Source organism: Mya arenaria, chromosome 3 (assembly GCF_026914265.1).
Source record: "Mya arenaria isolate MELC-2E11 chromosome 3, ASM2691426v1".
NCBI classification, from domain to species: Eukaryota; Metazoa; Mollusca; class Bivalvia; order Myida; family Myidae; genus Mya; species Mya arenaria.
The window spans coordinates 45987774-46007510 of record NC_069124.1 but is presented as its reverse complement, the minus strand read 5'-3'; the positions used below and the strand labels follow the sequence as shown (position 1 = coordinate 46007510).

At 34.0% G+C, this 19737-nt stretch overlaps 1 protein-coding gene across 1 annotated transcript; it reads right to left on the bottom strand.

Annotated features, from left to right (window-relative positions):
- Nucleotides 1-611: 611 nt before the first annotated feature.
- Nucleotides 612-16172, bottom strand: LOC128228009 (acid ceramidase-like). The gene is made up of 13 exons (XM_052939021.1): nucleotides 15989-16172; nucleotides 15628-15715; nucleotides 14762-14805; nucleotides 14164-14248; nucleotides 13788-13877; nucleotides 12777-12855; nucleotides 12180-12300; nucleotides 10525-10669; nucleotides 9869-9923; nucleotides 9155-9318; nucleotides 8501-8671; nucleotides 6365-6421; nucleotides 612-5999 (listed from the first exon to the last, which is right to left on the bottom strand). The coding sequence occupies exons 2-13, from the start codon at nucleotides 15709-15711 to the stop codon at nucleotides 5910-5912; spliced, it is 1185 nt and encodes a 394-aa protein (XP_052794981.1). The 5' UTR covers nucleotides 15712-15715; nucleotides 15989-16172; the 3' UTR covers nucleotides 612-5909.
- Nucleotides 16173-19737: the final 3565 nt, after the last annotated feature.

Sequence of the window (19737 nt, the reverse complement as noted above, 5' to 3'; positions counted from 1 at the left end):
TGCAGACAATACTGCCAATGTTACAGGCGATGTTACAAATACTGCAGACGATACTGCAACTGCTGCAGACGATAACGCCAACGTTGCAGACGATACTGCAGATGCTACAGACGATACTGCAACTGCAGCAGACGATAACGCCAACGTTGCAGACGATACTGCAGATGCTACAGACGATACTGCAACTGCAGCAGACGATAACGCCAACGTTGCAGACGATACTGCAGATGCTACAGACGATACTGCAACTGCTGCAGACGATAACTCCAACATTGCAGACGATACTGCAGATACTACAGACGATACTGCAACTGCTGCAGACGATAATGCCAACGTTGCAGACGATACTGCAGATGCTGCAGACGATACTGCAACTGCAGCAGACGATAACGCCAACGTTGCAGACGATACTGCAGATACTACAGACGATACTGCAACTGCTGCAGACGATAACGCCAACGTTGCAGACGATACTGCAGATGCTGCAGACGATACTACAAATGTGGCAGACGATACTGCCGTAGCGGACGATACCGCCGTGGCAAACATCACTACCGATGCAGTCGACACAAACACAGCAGATGACACCAACTAAACGTGATAACAATTCGAACATTTTCAAATATTTATTTAGACTTAATTGGAGATTTTAAACACATGATGAAACCAAATATTTTCAAATATCTATTAACTTAATTTTCATTTTTTTAATAAATATTCGATTTAAAGAAAAAAAGGTGAAATTAACTTCATTTATAAATAAACCTTAAAGTTGCATTAACAGGTTTCTATTTTAAATCATGACTGTGTTGTTAACAAACGACTGACTGCTAATGCAAGCATTTTTTTTTTATTTTTTTACATAACAACAGTCCAGCACTTCAAAGTCAAAGCAATATTCATTGCTTTTAAACATAAAACAATTTAATATCGTTATCAAAACCCTGGCACAATAGGTGAAAAGTTAAAAAAGACCAATAAATGTAACAACAAAAATATCAGAAAAAAAAATTAGCAATTGTACATAATGATTTATGAACGAGATTAACATGGGTGTTCAGAAGGGGTGCACTTTAGGGGTGCAACTTAAGGCTGTGTCATGGACCAGACACCTAGGATCTCAACGTGGAAAGTAGGGTTTATTTTTGGTTCTTCCCCAATAACTATTTCGCTTGTTGAAGTGTAAAATTGTGCATTTTGGTCTTATTTATGCATTAATAATATTTTTTTACAAGATTAAAATGAAAAGTTCATTTGTGTGCCCCCCCCCCCACACACTTCCGAACCTGGTCTATCGACTATGTAGTTATAACATAAAGGAGTCTGGTAGGGAAAATCTGGTGCTCAACTTAATACATGTATGTAGATTGAAAGACCATTTGCATGACCTTCAAATAATAAAACTTTTTTTGGAACATGACCACCTATTTTCACTTGAGATCAGAATTAAAAGTAATTAAAAAAGAATAAGACCTCTGATTAAACAAGCTTGAATGTATATGTACAATATTGTATTGTAAGCACCTTCATACAATAACAAAACAAATCCCACAGTTAATTAGGTTAAAGTATGATTAACCCTATCACACCTGATTAAAAAAACTCACCTAATACCTTCAGGTGAAAATGTCCTGATATCTTAATAAGATATTAGAAATAATTTACTACTTAATAATGGTTAAAAGTTATGAATATGTGTTTACCAAATAAATGGTTTAATACAATGCAGTACTATTGCAAGATTTTATAAGCTACCAGCTTTTGTAACATAAAGCTCTTATGTTGACAATATAAAAGTGTGGTTGAAAATGCTCTAGTTTGTGGAAATGGAGTAGAAACCATATTGAAACTTGAACTATTTTAACTTGGATTTACCAAATAATTTACCAGTTGTTGTTTGGTGTTTGTTTATAAAAGTAAGCTAGTGGTCTACATTTTATTTTGTCCAATAAGAATATCTCACGTTTTCATTTTAATACATTTATATCAGTAAATCAGCAGACAGTCATTATCGATTTAAATCAGGTGAAGCGATAGATATAAACCATGGCTGGCCCATTCAGTAGGTAGATTACACAATAAAATGTAGACCACTAAAATAGTTAAAGGTTGTTAGAAAGTACCTAGTACACAAAAAAACATGGTTACGAGAGACAAGTGCAGCATATCATTTATTTTTGTATGTATATACTAACAACCTTTGACCATTACTAATATCACCCAATTTGAACAAAGGTTTTAAGGTAAGCCATCTATCATTAGAATGCAAAATGTGTTGGTGCATTTTAAATAATAACATCAAAATTATTATATGCTTAAGTTGATATTGATTACCGGTAATAACCATTATATTATTGTTTGGATTCATTTTTTAATAACCCCATAATGATGCTACTATTATGGCATGATATCTTGAAGGGCGTTTATAAAACAAAAGTCTACTATGATTATAAAGCAATTTCATTAATTTGGTTCTTAAATCAAATAATACCTATATCAAATAAAACTCTCAATAAAAACTTTAAAAATATTCAAACCTAACATTTTGTAACTTTTACATGAAACTTGACCAGTAGCAATTTATTTGTGATGGATGGCTTACTTTGAGCCAGTCTCTTTAAAGTTTGTGCACCATACCAACAGTCAGAATGACAAGGCCAACCTTAAAAAATTTCTTGTTTGGAGTAACCCTACCCAGATTTTTTAAGGTGGGTAGGTAGGTAGGTTTTTTTTTTTTTTTTTTTTTTTTTTTTCTCCAACGACAACTGGATCTTGTGTACAGTACATTCACTACATAACACTAGTTATTCAAGGCATTGTAATAAACTTTTGAACAACAAACATCTTAACTTCTGATCCTTTATTTTTTTAATTTCAAAGAATTTCAATCTACTTAAGTCTGACACAGAGATGAACTCAACAAAACAAACTTATGACACTCAAGATAAGCAAACGAAAATGTGAAACAAATTGGTTTACATACAATCATACAATGGCTTTGTGTACTTGTAGTTCACTTGATTTTACATTGTCAAATGTTTCATTATGTTTTACCAAATAAAATCAATTCTATCAGAATTTTGTGTTAGCTATCAGCCATGTTTTCGAAACGCTCATTGGGATCAGCGATAAAAACCGAAGCTCTACGAGTGTGTCTACAAATCGAAAAGAACCGAAACAGAAGAAAAGAGCCGAAACAGAAAATAGTAGCGGAAAGGCGTTGAAAAAAAAATTCGCGGATCAAAATGCCAAAAAAAAATTTGAGTCGGCAACGATTTTTATGGGTCGGTCGCGTTACTCCAAACAAGAATTTTTTTATTTTAGGCCCAAGGGCAGCACCACTTGACAATTTCAATACCTTTTAGACAAGCAAAATATGAAACTCAAGTTGAGTTCTGATAAAAATGGAAACAAGATTATATTTCTGATATTGCACATTCAGTCACACTGAAACTCGGCCATGACCTGCCAATAAACAAAAATAAAAATGACATACAATTTTAGCACAATTTCAATACATGTATATACAATATTATCAAATACAAATTCAGACTTTTCCTAAAGCAAGATCTATATTCCTGTCAGATCAATTGCATAAAGACTCACAAGAACTAAACCATATATAAAGGTACAAACAACATTCAAGAATAAACTCTTTTTTTTATACATACATTATTTCTATCATTAACGCAAAAATTAAAGCAGTAACAGTATTTTACAATGTTAATGTTCGATGATAAACAAGAGTGCTGCAGATGGAAAGCCAACACTCGTCTGTTTTTTGTTGCAGTCGAAAAAGGGGCATAACTCAAAACATGTGTTTATTGTCCCTGGTAACATGGGTACCTAGTTGAGTTTGAATACAGTGGACCCCCATTGGCTCGATATCCCAGGGACCCACCACTTCATTCCAGCCTCACCAATATTAAGCTTAGAGGACATGCTTACAAAGAAAAAATAATTGGTCCTTAACATCCAGTTTGAGGCAACTGGGAAATCAACCTAAGTGATATCTAGCCAATGGGTTCTGACTGTACGTTGAACGTATTTTTGAGAAATAACCAAGGTAAAGTGTTTGCCCAACAGCGCTGCCGATGACGACAAAATTACTATGACAATACATGAAAGAAAATGTTAATAAGGTCAGAGCTGGTGAAAACAAAACACGAAAAAATGGTGAATTTACCGAATAAGTTTAAACATCATATATTTAACAACGATTGAAAAGAAAGTTGTGATAACCTATACTATGTCACTTTTTCGTTGGCACGATGTTGCGTGATAGTGTCGTCTTATGTTGTGGGGGAAACCAGAGTACTCATAGAAAACCGACTTGTACGGCTTGGTGAACACTAACTCGCATGCGCCCAGGCCAGGAATCAAACCCGGGTGAAAAGCAAGTGTATTTGCCACTGCCCTAACTGGACAACATCAGTTTTCCAAATTGTATTTCAAGCAAAGGACCAAAGCAGAGCCCCATTTACTCTCTAAAAATACCCACTGCATTACCTCAACTTATTTTTTTTTAAAATAGATAAGCTTATAAAATAGATGTACTTTCACAGAATACATTAACACAAGAGTATTAAGGTTAAGAACTTAACATGGTAGTAAAAAAATCTAACAAAGCATGTACAACTTTAATGTATTAACAATTAAAGAACCCTAATTTTCAGGATCAGCAAATCAATGCACAATTTTGAATCCCTGACCTATTTGCATTTGGAATGAACAGATATCACAGAACTTAGGCACTTGGTAAACTGTTATAAGAAAAGCAATTTTGTACATATACGCTTTTTTTTAAGAAGGCAATAACGTCATAACACATACCGGTAACCACTTCTTAAACAGCATCCGACACTCTCAACAGATGCCAATGCTCTCAGTTGAAAACCGGCATAATTCATCAATTTTTAAAGGCTGATTATGGGCCTTGCTACAAATTGCCTCTGGCAACATGCAGGTTAAGTTTCATAAGAATATCCTCAGTGAATTTTTATTAATAGCAAAAATTAATGTGTTGGAGATCAACGAGAGCTAAATGATAAAAATGCCTGTCAACTTTTTTCTTTCAAAAACAGAAGAGTGGAAAAAAACATTGTGTTCTCTAACCAGAATAATACCCTACTTCACATGACCATGACATGCACAACAGAAGCAACACATATTCAAAGCTTTCTGCATAATTAATGCTATGGAAATGGGCGATGTTTCACCAAAATTCCTTGAAGCAATTTGTTTCTGGCAAGAAATTAAAAACAGTACTATATTATTGTTATAAACCCTCCTAAATGTAGGTATGAAATCGCTTTGAAGATTCTTGACAAATTGGGGTCCAGGCAATTAAATATCCCATGATCATTTAATAAATAACACATCTCATGAAGCTAATTCAAGTAAAAATGTCATAGATTAGTTTACTGGTACGCAAGTAACAAACTTTATTCTTAGATCTTTGGCATGTTGCATAGGCAGAGAGTGCTACATAGTATCATGATCATGCTTCTTATTCAAGCAAAGACCTAGATACCCTAGGGCATTGCATAAATAAGAAGCACTATTCGCTTCCATTCCATTGCATAGAAGTTGGTTATATATCAATATAGCTCGCAATATGTGTGGCAGAAACATAATATTCAAGAAGAGATTTCTTATTTACAGCTTACACGATAGTAGCGATGGATTTGGTGGTACACGCATGTAATGATAGTAGCAAGTGACCAAGTTTAAACCTTGACCTTAAGCTTTTCACTAATATCCCGGTAATGCTCAAAAATGGCTGCACCAATTGTAACACTGGTTTATTTTCTATTCACTACTGGTCTGTAGGCAGAATTAACTCCATGCTTGTTTCTTGAAGTGAGCCACTTAAATGTATCCATGTGACCTTGACCTTGTTCAAGAGGTCACCAGGGAAAACAAGGGTCAGGGCAGTACTGAAGCCATGTCTCAAGGTGACCTTGGTTTACTTGCATCAGGGCTGTGTACGTCGTCAACTGAAACAAAACAAAGGTATCTTAAAGACTCTTACACAGGGAAGCTGTGATGCTCTCCCTCTGAGCCTCACAAGTGTGGAAACATGAGCACTAAGGAGTGAATGCAAATGATTGTCTGCATTGCGGTAGATTTGCATATTGTCTCTGGAAACATATGTTACAAGTTTCATTTGAACATTTTCAACAGTTTTCAAGAAAGGACCAGGTTTAAGATTTTGCACTTCAACGACGCAGTGGCTGACAAAGAAACAAGGCGATAATGACACCCCACCATTTTTTCTTCTGAAACAGACTACCTAAATATGTATTCAATTAAATATCATATATACATTTTAATGATTATATTTCAAATCAAATGAACTAACCTTGTTTAAAACTGGTCTAGATGACAATACATCGAAAATGCCTGGTATGCCAACACCCTGCAACACAAAACAGACATTAAATTAACAAAGAAAGATACCAGGTTTTCCGGTTAACACAGTGATAAACAAACCTGCTTCTCGCCAAGCCAAGCCAGGTTTGATTCCCTCCCTGGTCACCAAGTCAAACAAGTGGGTTCTCCGGTTTCCACAATACAACATTGTGCCAATGAGAGTGACTTACTACAAGTTAATGCACCTATCACTACTGTTTTTGTAAAAAGTGACCAGCTTGGAATACTATTTATAAAGACATTGAATAAACTATTCATCATCAAGATCTTATTCTTTTAGTTCAAAACACTTTAGGAGCAGTCAGAGTCCATTCCTTAATTGAACTGCCTTTCGGCAATTGCGTTTATCAATCAATGAACACAACAACTTCGGATATGTTCGGAATCGCAATTTATCGCATAGCAATATACATGAAAACTATTGATCTTGTTATTGTTTGTATTGTGTCAGCAGGTCCCGTAAAATGTAAATCAACATTTTAGAAAGTGTTCATTTATTATATTTCAAATGTATTGATGCCATAAGTGTTTAAATTTAACATTTAAAAGTTACTTTAAGCGGTTGATCTTTTCCCTTGTTATTCAATAACGTGGGAAAAGATCAACCACTTAAAATAACTTTTTGTGACGTCATTTGAAAAAATGTTTTCGGTAACAGTCGGGTGGTTCTATTTACAGAATGGGTAAGACAGGATTACTGAAAGGTTTTCTTCAATGAAATGAAGTATTTTTTAAACAATTATTGAATAATATAATGAAGTATTGGTGTAAATATAAGTAATGAATTGCTTCGGACTCCACACACTTTGACTAGCCCAATTGCGTTCATACCCCGACAATGACATCAACCCCGCAAATCATTCCTTAAATAAATACTAGCATTAAAGGGACTAGACACTAGATGTTACAATTGCAAGAAAATATTGTCATAAAATGATATTGTTATGTACAACGCATTGAATCTTACGTCCTTATGTATTACATCACGTACGACAGTTGTATCTTCCGCAGTTTTTGCCCATTTTTCCAATTCAAAATGTACTTGGATTGTCTACAAGTTAAAATCCCAGTAAGTTTAAAAATAGCGTAGGTATATTAATCTGTATTCATCACGTTACTTTTACATGCTAAATATACAGGCTTCATCCCTTCCCGAAAAAGGGCATTGCAATTAAGTGGAATAATGCTGCGAAATAACGTACACACGTCAGAACTTGACATATCAACATTGGTGACAAAATTGAACAATGGAAACTTTTGAACGATAATAACTTTGAAAATGAAAGTGAGATGCTAAAACGCTTCTTTACAGTTTAGTTTGTGAAATGATTACATGAATTGCAATGTTTTCCAAAAAAATATTCCATGTTTTTTTAAACTGGGAAATTCTGCTGAGACAGTGACATGATTGTTGCCTTTATTCTTTTAATCATGCAAAATGATGTATTATCTGCCTCATACAAGCTCTCATCGACAATTGTAGGCTTGTTTTGACAAAATACAGTATTTGCTGATTTTGGAACCATCAGGTGTCTTGTCCCTTTAAGTGTTACAATAATATTGTAAAGACGAACTGTATTGTCATCTTATTTGACTTAATTGACCATTAGAAAACTACATGTAACCTTCACCTTTTGAGCATGATACCATTTACACACCCTCAGATTTTTGCAAAAATGTAGTTTGAATGAATTCTTTGTAAAAATATAACAAAGTAATGTCTGAAGTAATTGATGGACAAATGAAGCCAGCTAAGGGCTTAAACCATTTCAGCAATGGGTTTTAGGGTGCATTTTAGGCCCCCAAGGGGAGTGAAGTATCTTGCCACAGAAGCAAAACATTTTAGAGGCTCTTTTAAATTCTTCAAATTTGTAGCAAACTGGAGTGTCAATTCTTAAAAAAGAAACAACCAGAACCAACCAGTTAACTTCTTTTAATCATTTATTTAATATGTTTGTTTTTTGTTTTTGGTCCCTCGAGCAATCAGATCCGCAAAAATCGTAAATCACATCCTTGCTCTTGGGTAATAGGCGGACACCTATACCACTAGACTACTTGGACATACCTTCTGAGTGAGCTTCTTCATGCATTTGTTTGCTGGGGTTCTTCTGTCGTCAACAAACAAAGGTTTGGACCAGTGGTCATAGTTTGTCTCCAGGACGTACCAGCCCCCGGCCTCCTTCATCCACCATGTGTCTGTCCCATTTACCTCACGGTTACGAGTTATCACACAAGCCTATGAGTAAATTGATTTCAACTTACTGGCTATTGCACTCACCTTGGGATAATTATTTCATGTATTAAGGTACAAGTCATTATACTCATCTAGAGATTTTATATAATCAAGGGCGTGACATACATATTTTGTAAGACATCTTGGAAAAGGTAGTGCTAACATTTTGAGACTTTTTCGAAACAACTGCGTATACATGTTTGCCTTTTGTTGACTTATAATTGCTGATGCTATTTGGCAAAATTGTAGTTTGAATTTCAATAGTTGGCTCTAGTAGTGGGTTCTCAAAAGCAGTCCCACCCTAGCTGTTCACATAAGCTACCTACACACCATTTTTCATCACTATCGATCAATGCTAACTTAAGTTATTGGGCAGAAACAATGTTTGACGCTTGTCTGCCTGCTTGGCATAAACATTTATGATATAAATATATCTAGCAGCAACCATACAAATAAAACTTCATTAATCTGCCAAAACATTATCACCTGCCCAGATGTGTTTCCAGCCAGGATAAAGTAGGCTGGGGCAATCATCTGAGTACTTGTCAACATGGCCCGGGCTTCCTTGAAACTTTCGGCTTTCTCCATGGTCGCCCTGGTAAGGAAACCCATCCATGTGCCCTTCCCAGTCAGTATGAGATTGATTATACCTGTACAGAGGGATAGATATTCATATAAGGTTAAGAACGTAGCATTACACTTTAAATGGAGTGAGTTATACAGACAGAGCCCCTTTTTGTGAGAACCTCTGAAGATCAGCACCTTTTATATATAGAGAGACAAACGCTTCATAAATTTCTGTTTAAAATAGATTAACTTAACCAAAAGAAAAAATAGTTCAAATTATTCAACCCCTCCATAAAATGCATGTGGTTCTGACAGTATAAATTGATTCCAATCTTCTTTAACACAGTGTTTTTAAAAAGTGCTTTCAGCAAGGCAGTAAAGATCTTGCAAATAGGTTTTTGAAAGAGCGTTTATGTAGCCCCATAGCAAAAATTGCTACAAAGCAACCCTTCTTTGTCTGGACCCAATTTCTGTCATAGAATTTACCCTGAGTGACACTACACATTTTCTTACTGATAACCAGTATCTAGAATAAGTGACCAATCGTTCATTTTACATAAAATTATTACGGTTAATTCTATTTTGAGGTCCGTGATTAAAAAACTTTGTTTTCTAGGCAAAATCATTTCTTACCAATATATCCTCCATCTAGTGTAAATCTTTCATTCATAGTCAAGGTGAATTTTCCCTGAAAAAAAACAAATTTATGAAGTCATGTCATTCAATAAAATTCAATTAATGAACAGCAATTCATTTATAATCATGTTTAAATGGATAAATATCAGGCTTCTAATAAAAAGAACATTACGGTAAATATTGTCATGCAAATAAAACAATATTAACAAAGTCAAATACTTGCATGTTTAATGGATTTTTAAAATCATAGACAAGCATTCATACTGCATGAAAGCACAAAAAGAAAGAATCAATCCTTTAGTTTACATCTCCCCTTTCACTTTTTCAGTTTGGGTGGTAAAAATTATTAGGGTTGTAAAAATGTTCGCATTTATCAAGAAAATTATGGATATATTATGATTTGTGTTTTACATATGCACAACTTAGGTCTTTCTTGCGTAACTCTGCCTATCGAGGTCACAAAAGGTCAACTAGTTCAAAATTAATGCAAACTGGATCGTAAAGAAAATCAAGCTCGAATTTAGATACATTGTATATTATTATAACACACTAAAAACTTGGCAATGGTTGTAAAAGGACTCTAATAATTCAATTCTCATATATAAACAGATAATGTATAGAAACTTTGAAGCAGAAATTATAAGTGAACATACTGGAGAGATTGCTGTCAGAATGCCAACATATCCAGCATAGTTAACAGACTTAAACACAGTTTTGCCACCCCGCTGGAAGTCCAGATTTACAATGGCCGGTCGTAACAACTCTGTGATCTCCCAGGTACGGTTCTTAGGGTCCCATCTGGAATGATATGTAATAAAGCGTGACAATGATATACCATACATTCATAGGATAAAAGTTGATATCAGATTTCCAAATAGAGTTTCAACTATCTTAATAAATACATTAAACTGAACCCAACCAGGTACAGTACACTCAAAATGACTTCTGTTGGTAGTACATCCATACAATTTTTTGAAATATTGCTAGAAAATTCCTGAAAATCAGTCATGAAATTTGGCAAAATTCCTTATATAGGGGCTTTAATTAACCCCTTAGCACATTATATTCTTAACTACCGGTACATGTATGGTTATCTCAAGTCATCTATGTCAAGTTTTTTTTCAGACATGCTAATCCAAATCTTGAGTTCCAAAGCAATTATTCTTATATCGGTTGTCTCCTGACTATGCGATTGAACATAATCATAAAGGATGCGTTCATGAACTACAACACAACGTACAGCATTACAATTTTTAAGGTATTCAAAGTACCGTCATGAAATGTCATGCTGTAAGACTTGGCTATTTATAGGAATTGCATTCGTCAAGTCACATTTAAATAATTTCACAGTGTTTCATGAAAGGAAATATCATGTCACCAAAAAAAGTGTCGAATGTCTCTTAAAACATATTGCACATTATGTACAACGAGACGTGATGCGAAGCAACGAATGCAATTCCTATACAGTCGAGCCTCGCTATGTGGACGTTGGATATAGAGTCGACTTTCCGGTTATGTAGACTTTTCTTTCCGGTCCCGAATTTATTTCTTCTTATTCTATATAAAATAAATCTGTTGGTGTCAATTTTTTTACCTCGACTTTTTCGCTATGTCGACCTCGTTTCACACATTTCCTATGTTCTTTATGTCGAACTGTAGAATGAGACGTAGGTGTGAAAATATTCATGACGGTTTGCGGCATGTCGCAAAATACCGTGCGTGTCAATATAACAAACTGTCATAATTGCGGGATACAAAAATGTAATTGGTAAGTGCGAATAATTAAAGTTGTTTGTTTATGTATTTAATTAAAGAGACATTTATTGCTCAAGCTCTTTCTGGTATTTTTGAGATTGTGCTATATTGCTGTGTATAAACGAAACACGAATGTGCTATTTTATAAAAGTTGTTGTCATATGTGCTATACCGTTTTCTTACAATGTACAAATGTATGCAATTGTGGTTTTATATGTGTTTTGTGTGATCCATAAACGTAAAAGAAATAAATTTGACACAAATAATTCTTCTTTTGTTTCACATTATTCTACAATAATAAGTTTGCTGTTTTCACGCCGAAAATATATAACAAGACCGTTCAATTGTGGATGTAACATCGGACAATCCAACTCAAACGTGTTGGGATTGGTGATATTTTTTGTAATTCGGATGAGTCGACTTTTCGTTATCTCGACTTTTGTCACTAGGTCCCGAAAAAATCGACATAATGAGTTTCGACTGTATAAAGCCCCTGGATATATATATAACTGGGGTTGTATGATGACCTTATTCTAACAAAAGAAACACGTACCCCATGAAGAGACCAAAGTCGAGATTCCGGGCATGATACAGCGTACCATTGCTGTCCTGGGCCACAATGGATGTGCAAACTGTGAAGATCTCATAGAATATATTGTACAGAGTTACCTCCCCTGAAAAGCATTTGAAACAATCAATTCATTGTTTAGTCTTTTGAATGTATTTTTTAAATGAACAAATGTTGCAGCTGGCAAAAGATAAATGGATAACACAATACTACATAAAACGTAGATATTATTTTCACAATGTACAAACTTCTTTGTTTACCAATAAATAAAATCAGTCATGAAGAAAGTGTTATTTGTTAATTTCAATCAGTTAGCCGAGCAGAGCAAAATCCGATGCTTGTCTATTTTTTCAGTGAAACAAGTCAACAATAATTAAAGCAAAAGTAATGAACCTTGCTATACATGTGCGTATAGTCGCTGGCAACATTTGTACTAAGTTTCATATGATTATCCTGAGCATTTTTTTTCAATTATGACTATGGTTTTTGAATGACAAAAACGGCACCAACAATGACAACAAAGCTATGACAATTCCTCATTTTTTTATTCAATAGACAGGCAAGCATATGAAAGGACTTTACCTATTTCTATGCCTGTCACATCTGATATCCCACGTATTTCATCCTGGAAAGGCTGTGGTAATACGTCCACTATTGCTGGCTAGAAAAAATAAATCAGTATAAGTTTACAAACATCACTCATGTTAACAAGAATCATTAGAGTGACCTAAGGCAATGATTATTATTTTTTCATTGTCAAGTTGAACAGATTACTGCCTTACAAATGAATCTTAGGTTTGCTTGCTAACGTTGACTTATGAGAGATTTGTGAGTGGCCCCAAGCTGTGTGGGATTCCTTTGTGGTATCCCCATAACAAAAGACCACAATCTTGTGTACCACCAAATCTATATGATCTAATGTTGTAGCTTGTAATAACTAATATTTTCCTCCATATTTCACTTCTTTTTTTCTGGCACTGTCCCGTAATACCTCACATTAGACTTTTATATGAATTTATACCTAGACATCATAAATGAATGGTAAGTTACAAGTCTTTACAAATATTACACAATATACATCTTTACAAGACAAATTGACAGTATCATAAAGGGTTAGTTTGATTTATATCGAAGCAATATAAATTAAAAGTGCACAATATAGGTTGATGCCAACAAAAATATTTTTTTTCTAATTTTGATGCATTATTATGTTTAATCCATTTGACTTATATCATAAAAACAAAAGCATATATTTTAGGCACAGATAAAAAAAATATTAGCGTTTACAAATGCTTTTTTTAACTAATAGCTACGAAGCTACAAAATAATAATTCTCCAGTCAAAAAAGCGCCAATACATCCCTATCATTTTCTCATCTGTACCTTAATCATATTAATTTTTTGTTTTGATGGTTAAAGTCAAATGACTTAAACAAGAAAATAAATATCAGAATATCTATTTTTGCATCAACTTACCTTTAATGGTAAATTGCAAATATTATATGATGGTATAATACATCTTTACCTCAGCGGGTCATATCTATAAATGTCTTGATAAAGTTCATGGTAACGTTAAACAGTGAATTATACATACCCCTAACAGGTCTATGAGGTACCAAATCTCAGCAGCAATTCCTCCAAAGTCATATATGTACTTCTTGAAGGAGGCAAGAATATTCTTAATCTGAAGAAAAAATTGTCATGTTTACTGTGAACATTTGTGAGATAAATATATGTACAGTAGAACACTGTTGGCTTAACCTCACTTGGCTCATTTAGTGGTTGGCTCGAACTTAATGTAAAGGATTGATTTTTTACTACTGAAGGTAAGCATTCCCCCTTGGGGAAATAAATCTTAGTAATACAAAGTGTTCTTTATTAATGATTTTATGTGTTTGAAGTGTATATTTTTTTTTTTTTTAAATATGTGTTTTATATATATATATACTGAAATAAATCTTAATAAATACTTCTTGCTTCTTCTCAGCAGCCACATGTTTCCATCGTTCTTTACCAGGCAGGTCTAGATTAACCACATACTCCTTAACTCTGCGGCTGAAACACATGATCATAATGATAATAATGTCAAGACTGTGTGGATAGAACGCCACCGCCTATGATGTTGTCGGAGTGTTTGTTTTTTCCATACAATTAAGGGCATAACTCAATAATTGTTTGAAAGTTAAACAAGCTAAAAAAAATCATCTCAACACACTAAAGGCACAATACATTGTTTTAATGACAGCGAGTGATGACAATGCGAATAAGAACTACAACATGTATTAATAATCACATTTGATATAAAAAAAATGCCAGTGTTTTTTTCTGACAGATTTGGGGCTTAAGTTCAGCCCCTTTCCCAATGCTAAAACATATTATATTTTCCCAAAAGGGTCACTAAAATTCCCAATTTCTGTATTTAAAATAAATTCATCCATCTCATCAAGAACTCATCTTTTTGTTATCCACAATTTTAGTCAAAATCACATTCTCCAAATCAGAAAGGCCCATGCTCCCATTCAAAACGGTAAGAAAAAAGACACTGAACAGCACATAAAAAGAGCTTACCTGGATGGAGGGGGGTACTTTCCTTCAACACACTCTGCCTCATACTGTATGGACAGAGAATAGAACAAAAATGTATTATAAATTACCCGGTACACATTGCAAATTCTTTTGGTAAGAAAAAAGAAATAATTTCTTGTCCACAAAATACTCTTGAATGGTAATCTATGGACTTCATTTTTTTGTTTCACTTTTCAATTATCTGATATAATGCCCCTGTAAGATAGGATAGTATTAAAAGCTTAGATAGCAATAATCAAATCAAGCAACAATATATATCTGTATACAATTGTTCAGTTAACCTTCTCACCTACATGTAGTTTGATTCAAGGCCTTGGTCCTTATAAATTGGTTTGTGGCAAAGGGGTACATCACATAAAGGTTTTGGGTGGTCTGGGGGTATTGATATAATATATATAGGGGTATCAATACCCCCAGACAACCCAAAACATTTATGCGATGTACCCCTAGGCCTTTCAGTGGTCGAAATAAACACAAGCCCGCTAGCCCTGCTCTGGTAAAATGTCTTCCGGGCTTGCTGAAATTCTGAATTTTATATAGCAGGGCTTGTTCAAAAATTTGATGCCAAGCTATATAGTATATGAATTTAGGCTTGTTCATCCAAAAGTTTAATTTCAATGACTGCCCTTTGGTTTGTGGTCACCAACCTGGACAAGTGGCCCGTTTCTTCTACCCACAACATATGACCACATTCACATGTGAAATTGTGCCAATGTGAGCCAATGATTATAATGGTGTACATGTACATAACTTTTGAGACACCGTTTAATTTGACAATATATGTATATTTTATATAATAATTGTGTTACCAAAAATGCACGTTAAATTGTATATTTTCATAAACATACAGGTGGAGATTGGCCTTGTGAACAGCAGCAAAGGATGGCCAGTATGTAAAGAGATGACAGCGTAAATACCACTGGAATATCCATCTCACTGAAAATAACAAGGCTTTAATTTTTATCATAAATGTCTTTATCAATTAAAGATAAACTGTTTTTGTCTAATTGCAAGGCACATTATATTTAAAATTGTTTACCATACGAGCATGCGCTATTGAATATTTTTACAGTGGTAGGTAACAGTCATAATCTTTTTACAAGCCATGATAAATCAATGAAACAATTTAAAGTAAAAAAGAAAATGATATCCGAAAATAAACCACATCCGAATATTATCAATAAATAGTAAACAAGAACTGATGTTTACCTTATGTCAGCTTCCTGGCGAAACTGATTCGAGTTAAACGGAATTTATTTGCAATTGGAACGAGAAATGCTCAAAATATTATCATATGAACAACAGCAATTAGGAATTTCCTTCCCTGTTGTTTGTCATTGTCACGAGATTTTATGAGTTTCTTTCGAGCAGTTACTTCCCTTTGGTATGTTATGGCTGTAGAGTAGTCTGGTTCCCTGCTTACTGATAGTGTTAGGGGAAGGAACTCCAGACTAGGAGTTGCACCGTCTGTATCGCATAGACGCATTACAAGCATCTAATGATCTTGATTATGACGTCACGCCAAGTAAAAAGCCGGGAGTTTTGACTGTTCCGTATATTTGATGGTGCACAGGTGCTCGTCACATTGGGAGCAGGACTTTTCAACCCCAAGAGTTTTCAACCCCTTCTGAAAACGAAGACTTTACAACCCTTAGACTTTTCAACCCCTATTTCAAAGACTTTTCAACCCCTACCTGTTTGGACTTTTCAACCCCTAAATCAAAACTTTCAACCCCTAGTTGAATTATTTTGATAGCCATATTGAAGACTTTTCAACCCCTAAATCAAAGACTTTTCAACCCCTACTCTGTATTATTTGATTTTATTTGCATAAACACATTATTTGGAAATAAATTTGATTGTAATTTTTACGCTTTTAGAGCACACATCAATTAACACATCACTATTGAAATACAATTAAAGATGTGTTTGATCAAACTTTTGTTTTCTAGATAACAAAATAATTGTATAATTGCAAAAGAAAGTAATTGCATAGAAGGTGTCATTTTAATAATAATTTATCGTAGTGTAATAAGTTAAAATTAATTTTATTTCCTGGATTGGGTTATGAAACTCAGTCTACACATAATTTATCATAGTGTAATACGTTAAATTTAATTTCCTGGGTTGGGTTATGTAACTCTTAGAACCATACACATAATTATGTTAAAGTAAAGTCAGATTTTGGTGCCTGGTTGCCCCGAACAATTGTTGTATTATTATTAAGTGTATTACATATCTGAACGAATTAACATATATAATGGACAAAGTTATGACCATACTTTTGTTCTTTAAGTAACAAAATTGAATAGTTGCAAAAGAAATTAAACACATAGAAGGATTTACAGAACAAACTCCATAAAATTATTTGCTTGTAGAACACCGATAAAAACTTCCATTTAACAATTATCAAACTATCATTGCTTTTAAAAAAGGTCAGGGGTCAAAACATTTTGTTTTAGTACCATATTGCTATTTGGGTACAGTTCGATTTTTGTTGTTCATAATGTAATCAATTATGTATTATCTTACTATTCTGAGAATTGGGGGTAGGGCAATAAAGTTAAAATGAAGCTTTTTTGTTTGGTTTTGAAATCCGGAAATCATACACAATAATTATCAAGCTGCTCATAGTTTGGAATGATGGCGATCAGGGTATTACATCTTTAATTAACTGTCACTTTCAAGTCACTATAACCTAAACTAAAGGTGTTATGAAGCCCCTTAATCCCTTAGAAATTTATGACCATATCACACGTTTTGCTTATTAAATGGTGTGTGTGATCTTCATTCCATTCTTTAATTGCATAAAACAATACAACGCTTATATCCTTTTTTACATATATACCACTTCATAATAGAATGGGGTTTTTTAACCTTAGAAAAAAAACATTTATAAAATCTTATGTTACACCGAGTGATGTTTCTCATTTTATCAACACAGTTGAAAAGCAGTTAGCACTTAATGATATAGAGCGTTTATTCTCTTCCGGACATTTTTGATAATTGGCATAATGTTGTTTATTCAATCTTTAAAAATGTTTCATCCTGGCTTGACATAATTATTATTCTAGTATGTTATTCTTTTTGAAATTTGATAGCATTTAAAACTCAATGTATAATGCATTTTGAACAACTTTGAACTCAATGTATACTTTTGTATTTCTAAAACTTTCTCTGCTACATATAGATATTATGAAGAATTTTATTTGAAGTTCAACTCATTTTGTGTTTTAAAAAAATGTTTTAGTTCTATGTATTTTGGACAAAGATAAAGAAAAGATATTCTGTTTCAATTAATTGTGGGAGCAGTAAAATGCACATGATATATTGTGTGAGGATTTCCTCAGGGAGGTAAGGGAGGTTTATTTCCAAGCGATTGAACAGCTAAATGAACAGTCATGCATTTTTTTTTATTTATTTCCGTGTAAATATTTTATGGATGATTGTATTATCATGTGTTTCAAGAATGTATATTTTGTGTTCGTTACATTTTTTTTTCTTAATATATTCTTGATTTTTAAAATAATTTTCAGAATCTGTTGCTTATTGTTGTACTTATAATCAAAGAAAGATGAGATATTAAGGGGTTGAAAAGTCTTTGTTTATTAGGGGTTTGAAAGTCTTTGTTTTAAAGGGGGTTGAAAAGTCTTAGCATTTTTAGGGGTTAAAATGACAAAGGGGTTGAATAGTCTTTGTTTTCACAAATGACAAAGGGGTTGAAAAGTCTTGGGGTTGAAAAGTCTGACAGCCGTCACATTGACCGGATACAGTAATACATTTAAAAAAAATATTTTTTATGTATATTTTTATTTTTTGGTCGAGATGGTGAATATTTGTCATTTTAAAAAATATTACACAATGTTTCATGAAAGAAAACCATTTCTTTTTTTATTTTTAAAATTATTTCACAATTTTTCATGAAAGAAAATTAGTAACATATACTAATTTTCTTTCATGAAAAATAGTGGAATAATTTTAAAAATAAAAAAGAAATGAAAAAAAAAAAAAAACTTTATCCAGGCCATGTGAAGTGCACCTGTGGGGTGGTGGATCGTTGGTCTGGTGGTAACACACTTGACTGTCAATCCAGTAGTCGCAGGTTCAACTCCTTGCGCAATGATAATACATACTTGTCATCCTCCAGGAGGGACGTTAAATGGTGGTCCCCTGTGACAGTGCTATACATTGGTGCACATTAAAGAACCAGGGTAGTTCTAACCAGGATAACATTCTGTCTTTGCACTCAATCAAAGCACCTCAGCCAGTATGAAACAGAATTGAGGATTGGCGGAGACGGCCGATTGTTACGATTGACTGTGCACTATGGTCCAAAGAAACTGAAATGACTAACAATGCTATTTTAGCTATTGCTGAATGGGCTTTGCGAGTACATGTATTTATAACTATAATACTTAAACACCACTTAAGCTCTGTTATTTTTACTGCCCAGATAGCTGATTGGTAGAGTGTTCGCTTTGGGTGTGGAAGGTCAGGGGTTCAAACCCTGGCCATGTAGAACCGCAAGAGGTCAAAATATGGTACCAGTAGCTACCTTGCCTAGCGCTCTGCATTTTAGTTCGACCCAGGAAAGTTTTATCAAGTGTATTGGTGCTTTACAACGAGCATGTTAAAGAACCTTTGCAAAGATTAAGGATAATGCACCCTGATCTCTTGTATCTCACTCTGTTTCTTCTCGTCTTCCAATGTCTGGATTTGACTACAGAGTTGTCACTTCTATTTCATGTTTCATATAAGTCGTTATAGCATCAAAGTAGGGTCAAGCCATAATGCAGCCAGCGGGTGCAGACAGACCTCAAAACTGACCTTGATCAACTAACATAAACAATGCTGTTATTTTTTTTTAAGAGTTGTCATCTAAAAAAATTGTCCCAAAAACAGCTTCTCATATCAGTTTGAATTTGTGTAACACCTCTTTTTTAGCGTCATTGCGTTTT

Excerpts from the sequence above, each read along its gene's own strand:
- LOC128228009 (XM_052939021.1), bottom strand. The coding sequence starts at position 15,711 with ATGGATATTCCAGTGGTATTTACGCTGTCATCTCTTTACATACTGGCC. Across the intron at positions 14,249-14,761 it reads AAGTACCCCCCTCCATCCAG|CCGCAGAGTTAAGGAGTATG; the intron begins GTAAGCTCTTTT and ends CATGTGTTTCAG. Across the intron at positions 6,422-8,500 it reads TGAAGAAGCTCACTCAGAAG|GGTGTTGGCATACCAGGCAT; the intron begins GTATGTCCAAGT and ends TTTGTGTTGCAG.